Raw genomic sequence first — 16,692 nt, 5'->3', positions numbered from 1 at the left:
CGCGATTCCGTAGTTTCGATTCATTCCGCGACTCGTTCCATCAGAATCGATATTCACCTTCACCGTAAAAAAATTAGATTCTCTCCAATCTAAGAACGCATTGACAAACGATTCATAGAATCGATCATCGATGCCTACCGCCCTCTTTGTTGAACAGCGGCTAAATCGTATTGAGCTATAATTAGGAATCGAATCGGCTATGATGCGATCTGCGCGGCTTAGCCAATAGGAGCGCACGTTGCTCAGAGGCACCGTCCAATCGGAGGAGGCGATGGTTTGGGGTGGCTGGGTGCCACTTGGACCAATCAGGAGGGCTTCAGGTTGTTCCTTCCACCCGCAACACGACGTGCACCTAGTCTGGCACCGGCTTCACTGCTACACGGATACATCACTACAGCAGGTGTACCTAGCCTGGCACCGGCTTCACTGCTTCACTGCTACATCACTAAAGCAGGTGCACCTAGCCTGGCACCGGCTTCACTGCTACACGGATACATCACTACAGCAGGTGCACCTAGCCTGGCACCGGCTTCACTGCTACACGTATACATCACTAGTGTATAGTAATGTGTAGTGTATAGTAATGTATAGTGTGTAGTGTATAGTAATGTGTAGTGTAGTGTGTAGTGTATAGTAATGTGTAGTGTAGTGTGTAGTGTATAGTAATGGATAGTGTATAGTAATGTATAGTGTAGTGTGTAGTGTATAGTAATGTATAGTGTAGTGTATGGTAATGTGTAGTGTATAGTAATGTATAGTGTGTAGTGTATAGTAATGTATAGTGTAGTGTATAGTATATGGTAATGTGTAGTGTATAGTAATGTATAGTGTAGTGTGTAGTGTATAGTCATGTATAGTGTATAGTAAGGTATAGTGTAGTGTGTAGTATATGGTAATATATAGTGTAGTGTATATTAATGTATAGTGTAGTGTATAGTGTAGTGTGTAGTGTATAGTAATGTATAGTAATGGATAGTGTATAGTAATTTATAGTGTATAGTAATGCATAGTGTAGTGTGTAGTGTATATTAATGTATAGTGTAGTGTATAGTAATGTATAGTGTAGTGTGTAGTGTATAGTAATGTATAGTGTAGTGTATAGTGTATAGTAATGTGTAGTGTATAGTAATGTATAGTGTAGTGTGTTGCGTAGTGTATAGTAATGTATAGTGTGTAGTGTATATTAATGTATAGTGTAGTGTGTAGTGTATAGTAATGTGTAGTGTATAGTAATGTATAGTAATGGATAGTGTATAGTAATGTATAGTGTGTAGTGTATATTAATGTATAGTGTAGTGTGTAGTGTACAGTAATGTGTAGTGTATAGTAATGTATAGTGTACTGTGTAGTGTATAGTAATGTATAGTGTAGTGTGTAGTGTATAGTAATGTATAGTGTAGTGTGTAGTGTATAGTAATGTGTAGTGTATAGTAATGTATAGTGTAGTGTGTAATGTATGGTAATGTGTAGTGTATAGTAATGTATAGTGTAGTGTGTAGTGTATATTAATGTATAGTGTAGTGTGTAGTGTATAGTAATGTGTAGTGTATAGTAATGTATAGTAATGGATAGTGTATAGTAATGTATAGTGTGTAGTGTATATTAATGTATAGTGTAGTGTGTAGTGTACAGTAATGTGTAGTGTATAGTAATGTATAGTGTACTGTGTAGTGTATAGTAATGTATAGTGTAGTGTGTAGTGTATAGTAATGTGTAGTGTATAGTAATGTATAGTGTAGTGTATATTAATGTATAGTGTAGTGTGTAGTGTATAGTAATGTATAGTGTAGTGTGTAGGGTATAGTAATGTATAGTGTAGTGTATAGTGTAGTGTGCCTGCCACTGTATATTTGGAGTTTGCGTGTCTCTCTCATCACCATGGTGGCTAGGAGATGTTGACTACCTCGCCTGGTCTACAGGACGTCGTGGGTTCGACCCCGACGCCTGCTGCTGCTGTATATTTGTGTCTCTCTCCCCATGGTCGGGTGGATTTTTCTAATCCACATTTAGAATCAACATCGATGACCCGTTTAGAGTATTTGACTGCCGCTATAAATGTCCACGTGATGATGATGATGACGACGCTTCGCCACTCAGTTGAGCTGTCGTCTGTGATGGTCGGGTCGCTTCTGAAAAAGTGGTACACAGCAGCTCAGTTGGCTGTACACAGGCGGCACCCTGGTACCACCCGGTGTGCCACCCGGTGTGCCACCAGTGTGCCACCAGTGTGCCACCCGGGTGCCATCAGTGTGCCACCCGGGTGCCACCAGTGTGCCACCAGTGTGCCACACTGGTACCACCCAGTGTGCCACCAGTGTGCCACCAGTGTGCCACCAGTGTACCACACTGGTACCACCCTGTGTGCCACCAGTGTGCCACCCGGGTGCTGCCCAGTGTGCCACCCGGGTGCTGCCCAGTGTGCCACCCGGGTACTGCTGCAGCACTGGACGGTGCGCTCCGCGATTGGTTTGTTATTTTCGCTGTTCAATGGTGGTGGGTTTTTTACATTTTATTTTTAACAACCTTGGACCTTATTGCTTTTTTTATATATTTGTAGTCACCAAATCATGGGGGTTTTGATAACAAAAAGGGATATGCACCGGGGGGCGTCCCATGCCTATCCCCAGAGTCACACGAGGATACGCTGCACAGCAATAACAAACAACCCCTCTAATGCCCGATGATGCTGGATGTAATTTCCAGTGAAACGTCGTATTAAAAAAAATGTGTAAATGTTGTGGATTCACTCTTCAACACACCGGTGGGCTAAAGTAGTGAGCTATTTTGTCTTTTGTCAACGTGACACTTTTTTTGCTGATTGGCCGTGTCGGGTGGTGGAGGGTTATGACACCCACCCATCATCCACTCACCCACTCACCCACTTACACACCCACTCACTCACTCACCCACTCACTCAGCCACTCACCCACTCACTCACTCACCCACTCACTCAGCCACCCATCCACCCATTCACTCAGCCACCCCACCCACTCACTCACCCACCCACCCACTCACTTACCCACTCACTCACTCACTCACCCACTCACTCAACCACTCACTCACTCAACCACTCACTCACTCAACCACCCACCCATTCACTCACCCACCCACTCAGTCACTCACCCACCCACCCACTCGCCCACCCATCCACCCACTCACCCACCCACCCAGTCACTCACCCACCTAGTCACTCACCCACCCACTCAGTCACTCACTCACCCACTCACTGACACCCACTCACTCACCCACTCACTCACCCACTCACTCAATCACTCACCCACTCAATCACCCACTCACTCATTCACCCACTCACTCACCCACTCATTCACCCACTCACTCACTCACGCTCACTCACCCACTCACTCACCCGTTCACTCACTCACCCACTCACGCTCACTCACCCACTCACTCATCCGTTCACTCACTCACCCACTCACTCACCCACTCATTCATTCACCCACTCACTCACGCTCACTCGCTCACTCACTCACGCTCACTCACTCACCCACTCACTCGCCCACTCACCGACCTCCACTCAGGAGCAGGCCGCGTGTGTCGGGGTAGAGTGTGGACACTCACAACCTCTCCCAAGGCACCTGGCCCGTGTGGAGAAGTAGGCTAAGTTTACCCACTAAGAGGGCCTCTCTTAAGAGTGCCTTCTGCTTGAGCAAATAACGTGGTGATGCTGCGCTGTCAGTGGTGCACAAATAGCAAAACGACTCACCACCGCACGAGTCAATAATAGTGATTTCTCATGGTAAAAACAATGCACGTGACAGGTGGTTACGCCAATGGTCTCTCTTCATAGCACTTCGTTGTGATTGAAGCTTCCGGTCAAAGTCTCCTCCGCCAGCCATGAGTGGTCTGAGCAAGCAATTGCAGGGGCTGCGCCTCTACACACACACACAGATCCCCCGTGTAGCCCTGACAGACTACCGGGGGTATTGTTAGCGAGCGCCTATTAAGGCCGACACGGCACACCGTGGCCAACGCCACGCGCCCGTCCGCCTTTGTCTCCCCAATCGCGACGTTTACTACGCACAGGCACCCAGGGTGCTCATTTGAGGCCGAGTCGACCTAGGGGAGTCCCAGGACCGGTTCAGAATAATCGTCACTGATGGTGTTGTCCGTGAGCGGGAATCGAACTCGGGTGGACCGGGGTCGTGGGGTGACTCGCTGACCACCGCTCCTCCCCCCCACCCACCCACTCACGCGCACGCGCGCGCATTCTGCACGAGGCGGCCACTGATTGGTCCCCCCAAGAGGGGGCCGTCCTCAAGGCCACTCCCCCACCCCCCCACGTGGTCCTGTAGACCACGTGACACGCCCGAGGGCCTTCACTCCGTCAGTAGCACTCGGCAACGCTGGTAAGCGCCGCAACACTTTTATACATTTATTATTAACTTATATTTATTATTAACTTTTATTTATTAACTTATATTTCTTATTAACTTATATTTATTAACTTATATTTATTAACTTATATACATTTATTATTAACTTGTATACATTTAAAATGAACTCTACATCACTGACATCGATTAAACAACACTCGGTGATTGGTGACTGCGGCTGCCTTAGAGAGCCCGAGGTGTTATCGTCGATTGTTTAATGATATAAACAAAAACTTTGTAATAATTAAGGTCTAAAATGTTAAAAGTTACAAGTGTAGGGGACTGTGTCCAATGAACGTCTTGCGAGCTTTTAGACGTTAACTTTGCCGTTGGGGGTTTTCCCGCCTTTTTTTGCGCGGGAAAATCAAATGGGCGTAACAAGATGTGGTTATTAACAATAATTATTACAGTACTACTAATACTGTATTCATCGCTTCTTTTATCGATCCAAATCGGAATGACATCGACGCGACCGAGTTGGAAGGTGGCTTTAGAGCGTTTTGGTGAGAAAAGTGCGATGTTGTTATGTAATAGTCGATAACGCCTTGTTAATAATAACAACAACAACGTACAGTGGTACCTCGGTACGCGTCGTTAAATCGTTCCAGAAGGTAGGAGGACTTATACCCAAAATGATGAACACCAAACGCAATTTTTCCCCATAAGAAATAAAGTGAAAGGAAATAATCCGTTCCAGAGTGTAAGAAATTATATTTTATATGGCATATTATACATTAGTGGAGTTGTATAATATAATGTAGACTCTACTTTTGATTTAAAGCTTTCGTGACTGCAGTAATTCATATTCTTAGCTCTTTCGGTAAAGTCACGTTGAAGGGAAACAATATATATAAAACAATATAGTTTTATATATTTTATTGTTTCCCTTCAACGTGACTTTACCGAAAGAGCTAAGAATATAGACTCTACTTATTACTAAAATGCATACATACATTAAAATAAATGTATAAATTGAAATAAAAATAAAATTTAACGTCACTTTACCTCGCTGAGAGGAGTTGATAGCCTACGAGGATGGTGGTGAGGGGGAGGAGCAGGAGGAGATGTTATTCTTTGGAAGGAGATTCCCTTTCCATTAAAACTTCAGCAAGCTGAAATTCTGAGGGTTTTTTTCTCTTTTCTGTCTTTTTTCTTGACTTGGACCTGGTTGAAGCTCACCAGGTTTGAGTTGTACTAAAAACCTGTCCATTGACGTTTGTTTTTGCCTTCTTCTAAGAACGTTCCTGAAGTGTGACATTGTCTGGTCATTCCACACAATACTCTTACGGCCTTGTTAGAGCTTTATTGGGGTGGTATTTTTCTTGCAAAACTTTGGACTGCCATGCATTTTGCACACATTTGTTTAATAAGTGAAGTAGGGGCTTCCTCTATCTCCTCCTCGCCTGAAGAGAGTGCATCCATCTTCACCTGGTGTTCCTCCCTCTCAAGCTGCCGCAGCTCCTCAGTGGGTACAGCTCTTCCTTGTGCCCCTCCACTAACTCCTCCAAATCATCATCACCATTCACCTCCAGGCCCATGGACCTGCCCAGAGAGACAATATCCTCCACAATAGGCACAGCCTCAAAGCCCTCAAAGTCACTTTCAGTTATGGCTTCTGGCCACAAATTCCTCCAGGCAGAGTTTTTTTACTTGCTTCCTGCCAGGTTTTTGTGTATAAGAGTTATATATATTCTTAGCTCTTTCAGTAAAGTCACGTTGAAGGGAAACAATAAAATATATATAAAACAATACAAATTCTCACGACGTTTCGACCATAATACAAACGGTCGTCATCAGGTGCGTCGGTTTGCATTAATGTATTTATTTTTAACGGTTTATTTATTTATAAAAAACGTCAGCGCCACACGCAGCGATTTGGCAGTTTATTTAGTGGAGCCACAGCTTGGCTCTGTTCTGAAAAGAGGAGGGGGGAGACGAAAAATTAATGTATGCTGTCTGAAAGCCACTGTAAGCGTGAACAATCAATTAAGACCTGAAATGGCTTAGCAATCATTGGAAAGATTTGATTAACTATTTCAGGTCTTAATTGATTGTTCACGCTTACAGTGGCTTTCAGACAGCATACATACATTTTTCGTTTCCCCCCTCCTCTTTTCAGAACATAGATGGACTAGTCCTTCTAAATAAACTGCCAAATCACTGCGCGTGGCGCTGACGGTTTTTTATAAGTAAATAAATACACCGTTTTAAAATAAATAAATTAATGCAAACCGACGCACCTGATGACGGCCGTTTGTATTATGGTCGAAACGTCGTGAGAATTTTTATTGTTTTATATATTTTTTATTATTTTATTGTTTCCCTTCAACGTGACTTTACCGAAAGAGCTAAGAATATGTTTGAAACTTGTTTGGGCTTTGGTGTAAGCAGATGTGGTTTTTGTACCACTGCCTCTACTAAACGTAATGGCAGTGTTTTCATTACAGCAGGATATATTTTTAATCGATCACCACGCTCTATGACTGCGTGTCGTCCTCTGTTTTGTTCAGTAAAGCTCAAGTGCCAGGAATGCAGAAATAAATCACTTGAGAAATTGCGACGAGTCCTTGTACCTCAAATGCCAGACCCACGTCAATCTAACCTCCCCTCAACGCTTCACCGCAATTGTCTTTCCCCCAGCACCTCCGATTAGCACGCTTGGCGACGTACGGTGCGAAAGATATTCTGCGTAATAAAATGACCTCGCCACAATCATCCCTAAACTCGGTCTGACCTCACAACAATCACCCCTGTCCTCTTTTCACCACAAGCCTAACCTCCTGTAAAGGCATGCCCTAACTCCAGCCCATCGGTCAACGCCTTCCACAACGCATATATTTATTACTATGATTGTTTACCGACTCGAGACCTTTAATACCACAGTCATTTCAACTTGTAAGGCGCCGCTGAGCAGTATTCACTCTTGTCGAGAGAGGGCGGGAGGAGGAACCACGTGTTTTGTGTTTTTATGTTGTGGTTGCACCCGATTCAAGAGCCAGATGGCTCACAGGGCTATACCAAAAAATAAACTGGACTGAAACTGAACCACAGACGAGAGGCTGAGCCGGTGAAGGCGTTATCGGCCAATTCATGAGCGTTTACATCTGGGAGGGAACGAGCATACGGGGGGAGAAGCCCTTCCAGGCAGGTGGGGCCCGTGGAGCCCACAGCTTGGCTCTGCTGTAGCGCCTCCTTGCGAGCCAGGGCACGGGCTCACTGCCGACACCCACGGGAAGGGAGTTGCGCAACGTTCGCGTGCGATGATTCACCAACCCTGGCTGGGTGGGAGGAGTTGATTAGGTGGGGCGAGGGGTGGAGGGTTGGAGGGGTGGAGGGCTTGAGGGGAGGGGTAAGGGGGTTTGAGGGGTTGGGAGAGTTTCATAGTTTTCATTTATTTTGTATAGCCCTGTGAGCCATTCGGCTCTTGAATCGGGTGCAACCGCAACAAACAAAAAAACATGAACAAGAAAACATCTTAAAGTGACTTTGTGCATGTGCAAACAGAAAATACAGGGAAAAAAAATCAAAATATTGAAGGGAGTGAAGGGGAGGTGAAGGGAGGAGTTTGGTAATGAGTAAAACTTAGCAGGACCCTCTGGCTATGCACAAACCCCTCCCCTCGACTCCCCCTTACCTCATCATTGGAAACCTCAATTGCCAGTAACAAAACATGATCATTGTTTTTTTTTACCCTTTTATCTGGCAACAAAACTGACACCTTTTTTTTACAAGGAGTCATGTTTACATTGACCACAATACCTGCGGTCGGAACGCAAACAACAAAACAACAACTCTGATAATGTATGTGGCACAGTCCTTGAAATTGATTGGTCCACACCCGAGACAGCTTTCTTCAGAGCCTCGTCTCACATGGTGTTGGACCAGAAGACGCCAAAAGGCGTCACACAACTCAAAGACAATGCACCATCAGAGTATGAGAGCTCGGGGTAAGCATTTACACCATTGGAAACCTCATTTGCCAGTAACAAAATATGATAATTGTTTTTTTTACCCTTTTATCTGGCAACAAAACTGACACATTTTTTTTACAAGGAGTCATGTTTACATTGACGACCCCCCTCAACCCCCCCAACCAACCCCTCCCCTCAACTCCCGCTAACCTATTCTCAGCTCTTTCAGACAGCAAACATTAATTTTTCGTCTCCCCCCTCCTCTTTTCAGAACATAGATGGACTTGTCCTTCTAAATAAACTGCCAAATCGCTGCCCGTGATGCTAACTGTTTTTTGGGTTTTTTTAAGAAATAAAACACCGTTTATAAATAAATACCGACACTTCTTTCAAATGTTTCTTGCCGTTGCTTTTCACACCTGATGATAACCGTTTGTGTTATGGTCGAAACGTCGTGAGAATTTTTATTGTTTTGTATATATTTTATTATTTTATTGTTTCCCTTCAACGTGACTTTACCGAAAGAGCTAAGAATATGAATTACTGCAGTCACGAAAGCTTTAAATAAAAATTCCCCCTTACCTCTCCACGCAACGCCTCTCACCACCCCCCTCAAACCCCCCCAACCAACCCCTCCCCTCACCACCCCCCTAAAACCCCCCCAACCAACCCCTCCCCTCACCAAACCCCTCCCCTCACCAAACCCCTCACCTAACCCCTCCCCTCACCAAACCCCTCACCTAACCCCTCCCCTCACCAAACCCCTCCCTCACCAAACCCCTCACCCAACCCCCAACCAAACCCCTCCCCTCACCACCCCCCTAAAACCCCCCCAACCAACCCCTCCCCTCACCAAACCCCTCCCCTCACCAAACCCCTCACCTAACCCCTCCCCTCACCAAACCCCTCCCTCACCAAACCCCTCACCCAACCCCCAACCAAACCCCTCCCCTCACCACCCCCCTCAAACCCCCCCAACCAACCCCTCCCCTCACCAAACCCCTCACCCAACCCCCAACCAAACCCCTCCCCTCACCCAACCCCTCCCCTCACCAAACCCCTCCCCTCACCCAACCCCCAACCAAACCCCTCACCAAACCCCTCCCCTCACCCAACCCCTCACCAAACCCCTCCCCTCACCAAACCCTTCAAACATCCCTAACCAACCCCTCCCCTCACCAAACCCCTCACCAAACCCCTCCCCTCACCAAACCCCCCTAACCAACCCCTCCCCTCACCAAACCCCTCACCAAACCCCTCACCAAACCCCTCCCTCACCAAACCCCTCAAACCCCCCTAACCAACCCCTCACCAAACCCCTCACCAAACCCCTCACCAAACCCCTCCCCTCACCAAACCCCTCACCAAAACCCTCCCCTCACCAAACCCCTCCCCTCACCAAACCCCTCACCAAACCCCTCCCTCACCAAACCCCTCCCCTCACCAAACCCCTCACCTAAGCCGCGCCCCTTCTTCCCGTCGTGCCCTTTTCCGGTGGGTAGGCCACGTGACGCCGTTTTGAACTGTTCAGTTTATTAACTGGGAGACGACTAACGGGCCAGCGGAGCCGGGCGAGCGAGGGGAGTGAGAAGAAGAGGAAGGAGAGGAGGAGGAAGGAGAGGAGAGTGGCGGCGGCGATGTCGGCGCGGCGCTGCGAGGTGACGGTGCGCGGCGCCGTGAGCCAGCGGAGCCTTGGCGCCCTGGTCTGGGAGATCTTCGCTCACGCCCTGTACCAGCGCGGCCAGCTGCCGCTTCCCTACCCGCAGCTGCTGCACTTCCACAGCCACCTGGTGAGGGGAGTGGTGAGGTGGGGGTGGAGTGTTCAGGGGTGGAGTGTTCAGGGGTGGAGTGTGCAGGGTGGAGTGTTCAGGGGTGGAGTGTTCAGGGGTGGAGTGTTCAGGGGTGGAGTGTGCAGGGTGGAGTGTGCAGGGTGGAGTGTTCAGGGGTGGAGTGTTCAGGGGTGGAGTGTTCAGGGTGGAGTGTTCAGGGGTGGAGTGTGCAGGGTGGAGTGTTCAGGGGTGGAGTCTGCAGGGGTGGAGTGTTCAGGGGTGGAGTGTTCAGGGGTGGAGTCTGCAGAGGTGGAGTGTGCAGGGTGGAGTGTTCAGGGGTGGAGTGTGCAGGGGTGGGGTGTTCAGGGGTGGAGTGTTCAGGGGTGGAGTGTGCAGGGTGGAGTGTTCAGGGGTGGAGTTTTCAGGAGTGGAGTGTTCAGGGGTGGAGTGTTCAGGGGTGGAATGTGCAGGGTGGAGTGTTCAGGGGTGGAGTGTTCAGGGGTGGAGTGTGCAGGGGTAGAGTGTTCAGGGGTGGAGTGCAGGGGTGGAGTGTTCAGGGGTGGAGTGTGCAGGGGTGGAGTGTTCAGGGGTGGAATGTTCAGGGGTGGAGTGTGCAGGGTGGAGTGTTCAGGGGTGGAGTGTGCAGGGTGGAGTGTTCAGGGGTGGAGTCTGCAGGGTGGAGTGTTCAGGGGTGGAGTGTGCAGGGTGGAGTGTTCAGGGGTGGAGTCTGCAGGGGTGGAGTGTTCATGGGTGGAGTGTTCAGGGGTGGAGTGTGCAGGGTGGAGTGTTCAGGGGTGGAGTGTTCAGGGGTGGAGTCTGCAGAGGTGGAGTGTGCAGGGTGGAGTGTTCAGGGGTGGAGTGTGCAGGGGTGGGGTGTTCAGGGGTGGAGTGTTCAGGGGTGGAGTGTGCAGGGTGGAGTGTTCAGGGGTGGAGTTTTCAGGAGTGGAGTGTTCAGGGGTGGAGTGTTCAGGGGTGGAATGTGCAGGGTGGAGTGTTCAGGGGTGGAGTGTTCAGGGGTGGAGTGTGCAGGGGTGGAGTGTTCAGGGGTGGAGTGTTCAGGGGTGGAGTCTGCAGGGGTGGAGTCTGCAGAGGTGGAGTGTGCAGGGTGGAGTGTTCAGGGGTGGAGTGTGCAGGGGTGGGGTGTTCAGGGGTGGAGTGTTCAGGGGTGGAGTGTGCAGGGTGGAGTGTTCAGGGGTGGAGTTTTCAGGAGTGGAGTGTTCAGGGGTGGAGTGTTCAGGGGTGGAATGTGCAGGGTGGAGTGTTCAGGGGTGGAGTGTTCAGGGGTGGAGTGTGCAGGGGTGGAGTGTTCAGGGGTGGAGTGTGCAGGGGTGGAGTGTTCAGGGGTGGAGTGTGCAGGGGTGGAGTGTTCAGGGGTGGAGTGTGCAGGGGTGGAGTGTTCAGGGGTGGAGTGTGCAGGGGTGGAATGTTCAGGGGTGGAGTGTGCAGGGTGGAGTGTTCAGGGGTGGAGTGTGCAGGGTGGAGTGTTCAGGGGTCGAGTCTGCAGGGGTGGAGTGTTCAGGGGTGGAGTGTTCAGGGGTGGAGTGTGCAGGGTGGAGTGTTCAGGGGTGGAGTCTGCAGGGTGGTGTGTTCAGGGTGGGAGTCTGCAGGGGTGGCATGTTCAGAGGTGGAGTGTTCAGGGGTGGAGTGTGCAGGGGTGGAGTGTGCAGGGGTGGAGTGTTCAGGGGTGGAGTCTGCAGGGGTGGAGTGTTCTGGGTGGAGTGTTCAGGGGTGGAGAGTGCAGGGGTGGAGTGTTCAGGGGTGGAGTGTGCAGGTTGGAGTGTTCAGGGGTGGAGTGTGCAGGGGTGGAGTGTGCAGGGTGGAGTGTTCAGGGTGGAGTGTTCAGGGGTGGAGTCTGCAGGGTTGGCGTGTTCAGGGGTGGAGTGTTCAGGGGTGGAGTGTTCAGGGGTGGAGTGTTCAGGGTTAGAGTGTGCAGGGTGGAGTGTTCAGGGGTGGAGTGTGCAGGGGTGGAGTGTGCAGGGGTGGAATGTTCAGGGGTGGAGTGTTCAGAGGTGGAGTGTTCAGGGGTGGAGTGTTCAGGGGTGGAGTGTGCAGGGGTGGCGTGTTCAGGGGTGGAGTGTGCAGGGGTGGAGTGTTCAGGGGTGGAGTGTGCAGGGGTGGAGTGTTCAGGGGTTGAGTGTTCAGGGTGGAGTGTTCAGGGGTGGAGTGTGCAGGGGTGGAGTGTTCAGGGGTGGAGTGTGCAGGGGTGGCGTGTTCAGGGGTGGAGTGTGCAGGGGTGGAGTGTGCAGGGGTGGAGTGTGCAGGGGTGTAGGCTTTGAGGGTTCAGCAATTTGGGTTTCGGTGTGTGGGCGCAAGGTCACCGATTGGTTTAGACCTGACCACGGGTCGTGTGTGGAGGCGGAGCGGCTGTGGACGCGAAGGGTGGACACGAGCGGGCGACATTCGACATGAAATTAAGGTTTTAATAATTTCGGTGATGTTTATACAGTAATAGAAATCTCCATATATATAAAAGGCAAAGTTGTGATTGTGTGTCTGTTCGAAATGTTTAGCGTACTTCCCGACATGCAACAAACTGGAAATTTGCCATGTGGGTACTTTCCAGACTGTACACCATGCAAAAATTATAAAAATACACTTTTTTATTTTTGGGAGGGGGGTTGGGGAGCTCAATAATGCATTTATTTTTTGCACGGCAAGTGAGCTGTGATTTCAGTTCTGTCACGTGACCCGCGCATGAGGAAGCGTAACGCATTGTAGTGTAGTGGTTAGCGCGCCGCGCTACAAACCCGGCGACCCGAGTTCGATTCCCGCTCACGGCCACCACGATTATTTGAACCGGTCCTGGGCCTCCCCTAGGTCGACTCAAACGAGTAACTGGTGTGGTGTGTGAACATCGCCACTGGGGAGACAAAGACGGCCGGGCATCCCGGGCGAAGCCAGGTAGTCAAGCTAGTGAGATTATAAAAAGTAAAGATACATTTTATCATTATGGCCGGTGTCCTTCACGTGTTAGATGACGCTGTACCCATGGAGTACAGTCGCTGAACTACAGCATCTCTTAAGGACTCGTAAATGTGGCGATGGTGGCGAGGTGGCAGTTAAATGTTGGATGTGGTGATAGTCGATGTTGCTGCTGATGTTAAATGTGATGGTGGAGGTGAATGTGATGATGGATAATATGTGCCGGATATAGTGGTGGTGATAGTATGGTGTGACAGGTGACTGTTGCGATGTTTGTGGTAGAGGCCGACCGAAAACGAAACCAGACCGAAAGTTAAAAATTTACTTTCGGCCGAAACCAAAACTATGCCGAAAGAGGCCATTTGCCAACTTTCGGCGCCCAAACCGAATTTCGGTCGGCCTCTAGTTTGTGGTGATGGTGATGGTAGAGGTGGATATATTGACGTGGGACACAACGTAATAATGCTGGACGTGATGTTTATAATATCCGCAATTGCATCTCAGGGCAGCAGTTCTGTTGGTGGCTGAAGACCGTGGCTTTCGTCCTGGTGTGAACGCCTTCCTCCCCTCTTCCCTGCAGGCAGAGGTGCCCCCCAGGTTAAGGCAAGAAGCACGCATGCTGACGGCCCTGCACGAGCTGAGCGGCCACCTGGAGACGCTCTTCTCCCTGTCGCACGTGCCCCGGGTCCTCATCCTGCTAGGGCCGAGCCCCATGTCGCCGCTTGAGCTCTACGAGCTGGACTTCCACGAGCTGGCGCTGGGAGGCAGCGACGATTCACTGTGCCACGCTCGCAACAGCCGCCACGTGTTTCACTCACTCTTCGTGCAGAATGTGTTTGGCGAGCCGCGCGCTCTGCCTGTCACCTCGGCCACACTGCTTCTGTGGGCGCACAGGGACTGCGGCGTCGACTGGTTCAAGCCCAAGCTCAACTACAAGCCGCCCAACCGCGGGAGGAGGGTCGTCGTCGCGTTTAGCAACAGCCTGGAGGAGCTGCTGGGCACGGCCCTCGGCCAGCCATGCGAGGACGAATGCGTGTGGTTCCAGGCCCCTGTGGCCATCAAGGGCGTCCTGGACAGTGGGTCAGGCCAGGGTTAGAGGGGCTGATGGATGGGACCAGCTAGGCCAAAATTCTAGGGATGCTGCAAATTTTAATATTACTTATTTCAATATTATATCTGAATCTCCTTCCTTATGGTCAATCAAGGCCAACTATTAAAGATTCTGCCGTAAACGTATTCATCCATTAAATTGCCTAGTCTCACGTTTATATTTGGGGCAGTGTGAATTCACGCGCTACGTGGTTTTAATTTCGGAGCCGCAGTTGCACCCAGGAGAGTCTCTGATTCGCAACTTGTGCATCGGGCGTTTGCAACTCGCGTGCTTCGTGTGGGTCCGGGTATGTGCTGCCCCGTTGTTCCCATGGCAGTTGGAAGCCAGGGAAGTCGAGCTGGAATATAGTGCTTGCAAGGGTGTCCAGGGTATGGGGACACTTTAGTACATCGTACGATTCAAGGTCTGCAATAACACAATTTTTTTTGTTCCTGGGTAGTGAGTGTTATTTCCTAATTGCTTATGCCTCAAAAGTACAGAAAATGGCTATTATTCCCCACAAACTTTGCTTTTGTGACCAGGAGAGTGATATTTAGAAATTATCCTATTTTCCAGAACATTCCAGATAGATTCAGTGCTGAGTAAACTTGTAGTAACTTCTAGAACATTCTGGAACTTTCCAGTAATATAAATAGTAGTATAAATACAGGGGCCTTAAGCCCACCAGTTCAGTTTAGTTCCAGCTGCCTAAGTGGATACATATCTGCATTTTTCTGAGATGGCATCAAGAGGCTGCAAGCATCCGGCAGACGCATTTTGCCATGTCTGCGGCCAATTTATCAAGACAAGAGCGAAAAAGTACTCTGTGGAAGCATTACATATACATACACAGATACTCAGCTATTGTGAAAGCCTGGTGGGCCGTTTGCCCATTTCTCCACTAACAAAATTATAAGAGGCTTGCAGAAGTCTAAAGAGTTAAGAAATTGGGGAGTAAATATTTGATATAAAAGGTTCCCGAAAATTGTCGACCCCCCCCCCCCTCAAAAGCAAAGTATGTGCTTTGGTAACAAAGTTTGTGGGGAATAATAGCCATTTTCTCTATTTTATAGGCATAAGCAATTACGAAATAACACTATCCATTTCCAAAATAACATCACATTGTGATAATCTATACTGATTATGGTTTTTATAAATGTTATTTCCTGATTATTTTGTGAGATAAACTTTGTCATAAAAGTTGTCAATTTGTAGCCGTTACCCACAACATTGGTGCTTTGCAAAATGTCATGCAGAGTAATTGAACAGTGCTGGTTTTCATGATAATGTTAATAGTTCATTTATTTAATAGTTTTTGTTTTCATTTTACCGAAAGCATATACATGGTGAATGTTATATGTTGAAAAGTTTTAATGTTTGCAAGACTCATAGGCTCATGCTGGATGAACTGCAGTGGAAAGAGTTTACCGGTCTTTATTGGCACTGGAAGCCATCAAGGGTATAAAGACTGTCAAGGCAGCAGGCATTTGGACATCTGCACTGAACAGTTAAAGAATGTTGCACTAAAAACAAGGGATTGGCTCTTGAGAATGTTAAATTTCTGTGCTCATACCCAAGACACGGAAGACTTGTCACGTTTCCAAAGCCAGGAAAAGACCCATCTGACCCTAAGAGCGTCTGACCAATGTCCTTGTTCTGCTACCTCTTCAAACTTTTTGAGAGACTTATCTTGAAGCAGCAATCACCTATACTGGAGGAACAACTCTTTCCAGAACAATCTGATTTCCAGCCGCGCAAGTCCTGCACTGGCCAAGTGCTAAACCTCACCCAGTACATAGGAGACGGTTTCAAGAACAACCAAATTACTGGTGTCGCCTTGGTCAACCTATCAGCAGCATATGCCACTTGTTAACCAGATGTGTGTTAAATTTTAGTATTTGGGTGCTATAAATTTCCACATACACGCTTCGTTGAGCTATCAGTTATGTCCAGATGGCTTTCGAAAAAGAGCTATATAACTCAGCAGGCCTTACCTGGTAGAATAAAACATAGTTTTAAATCGTGTTATTACAGTCGCTGCTAAACCCAAAGCATATTACATCTACAGACCATACCCACCCTACAGCCTGTGTTCAAACCACAGACCATGCTCAACCCATGAAGTGTGTTCAATCCACAGACCATGGTTAACCCATGCAGTGTGTTCAATCCACAGACCATGCACAACCCTTAGCGTGTGTTAAATCCACAGACCATGTCCAATCCATTGCGTGTGTTAAATCCACAGACCTGTGTTCAATCCACCGACCATGATCAACCCATAGCGTGTGTTAAATCCACAGACCATGTCCAATCCATTGCGTGTGTTAAATCCACAGACCTGTGTTCAATCCACCGACCATGATCAACCCATAGCGTGTGTTAAATCCACAGACCATGTCCAATCCATAACGTGTGTTAAATCTACAGACCTGTGTTCAATCCACAGACCATGCCCAACCCATAGCGTGTGTTAAATCCACAGACCATGTCCAATCCATAGCGTGTGTTAAATCCACAGACCATACCCAAACCATAGCGTGTGTTAAATTTATAGACCATGTCCAATCCATAGCGTGTTAAATCTACAGACCTGTGTTCAATCC

General features: G+C 48.6%; 1 protein-coding gene across 6 annotated transcripts; it reads left to right on the top strand.

The window, feature by feature from the left end:
- Nucleotides 1–417: 417 nt before the first annotated feature.
- LOC142922471 (MAD2L1-binding protein-like) lies at nt 418–16,010 on the top strand. 6 transcript variants are annotated; one of them, XM_076063282.1, is made up of 4 exons: nt 4,311–4,367; nt 5,771–5,859; nt 9,808–10,095; nt 13,577–16,010. In XM_076063282.1, the coding sequence occupies exons 3-4, from the start codon at nt 9,943–9,945 to the stop codon at nt 14,090–14,092; spliced, it is 669 nt and encodes a 222-aa protein (XP_075919397.1). In that variant the 5' UTR covers nt 4,311–4,367; nt 5,771–5,859; nt 9,808–9,942; the 3' UTR covers nt 14,093–16,010. The 6 variants fall into 6 exon arrangements, with proteins under 6 accessions (XP_075919400.1, XP_075919395.1, XP_075919397.1 ...); XM_076063281.1 differs by having other exon boundaries at nt 5,766–5,859; XM_076063283.1 differs by having other exon boundaries at nt 5,766–5,863.
- The last annotated feature ends 682 nt before the right edge of the window (nt 16,011–16,692 follow it).

This window comes from Petromyzon marinus, unplaced genomic scaffold (genome assembly GCF_048934315.1).
Source record: "Petromyzon marinus isolate PM22_M1 ecotype Great Lakes invasive population unplaced genomic scaffold, UKy_Petmar_22M1.pri1.0 PM_G_Scaffold_98, whole genome shotgun sequence".
Classification (NCBI taxonomy): domain Eukaryota; kingdom Metazoa; phylum Chordata; class Hyperoartia; order Petromyzontiformes; family Petromyzontidae; genus Petromyzon; species Petromyzon marinus.
This window is presented reverse-complemented; position numbering and strand designations above follow the sequence as displayed.

Bases quoted from the DNA above. Each gene is read 5' to 3' on its own strand.
- LOC142922471 (XM_076063285.1), top strand. From the start codon at position 9,943: ATGTCGGCGCGGCGCTGCGAGGTGACGGTGCGCGGCGCCGTGAGCCAG. The intron at 10,096-13,576 runs GTGAGGGGAGTG...TCTTCCCTGCAG, and splicing joins TGCACTTCCACAGCCACCTG to GCAGAGGTGCCCCCCAGGTT.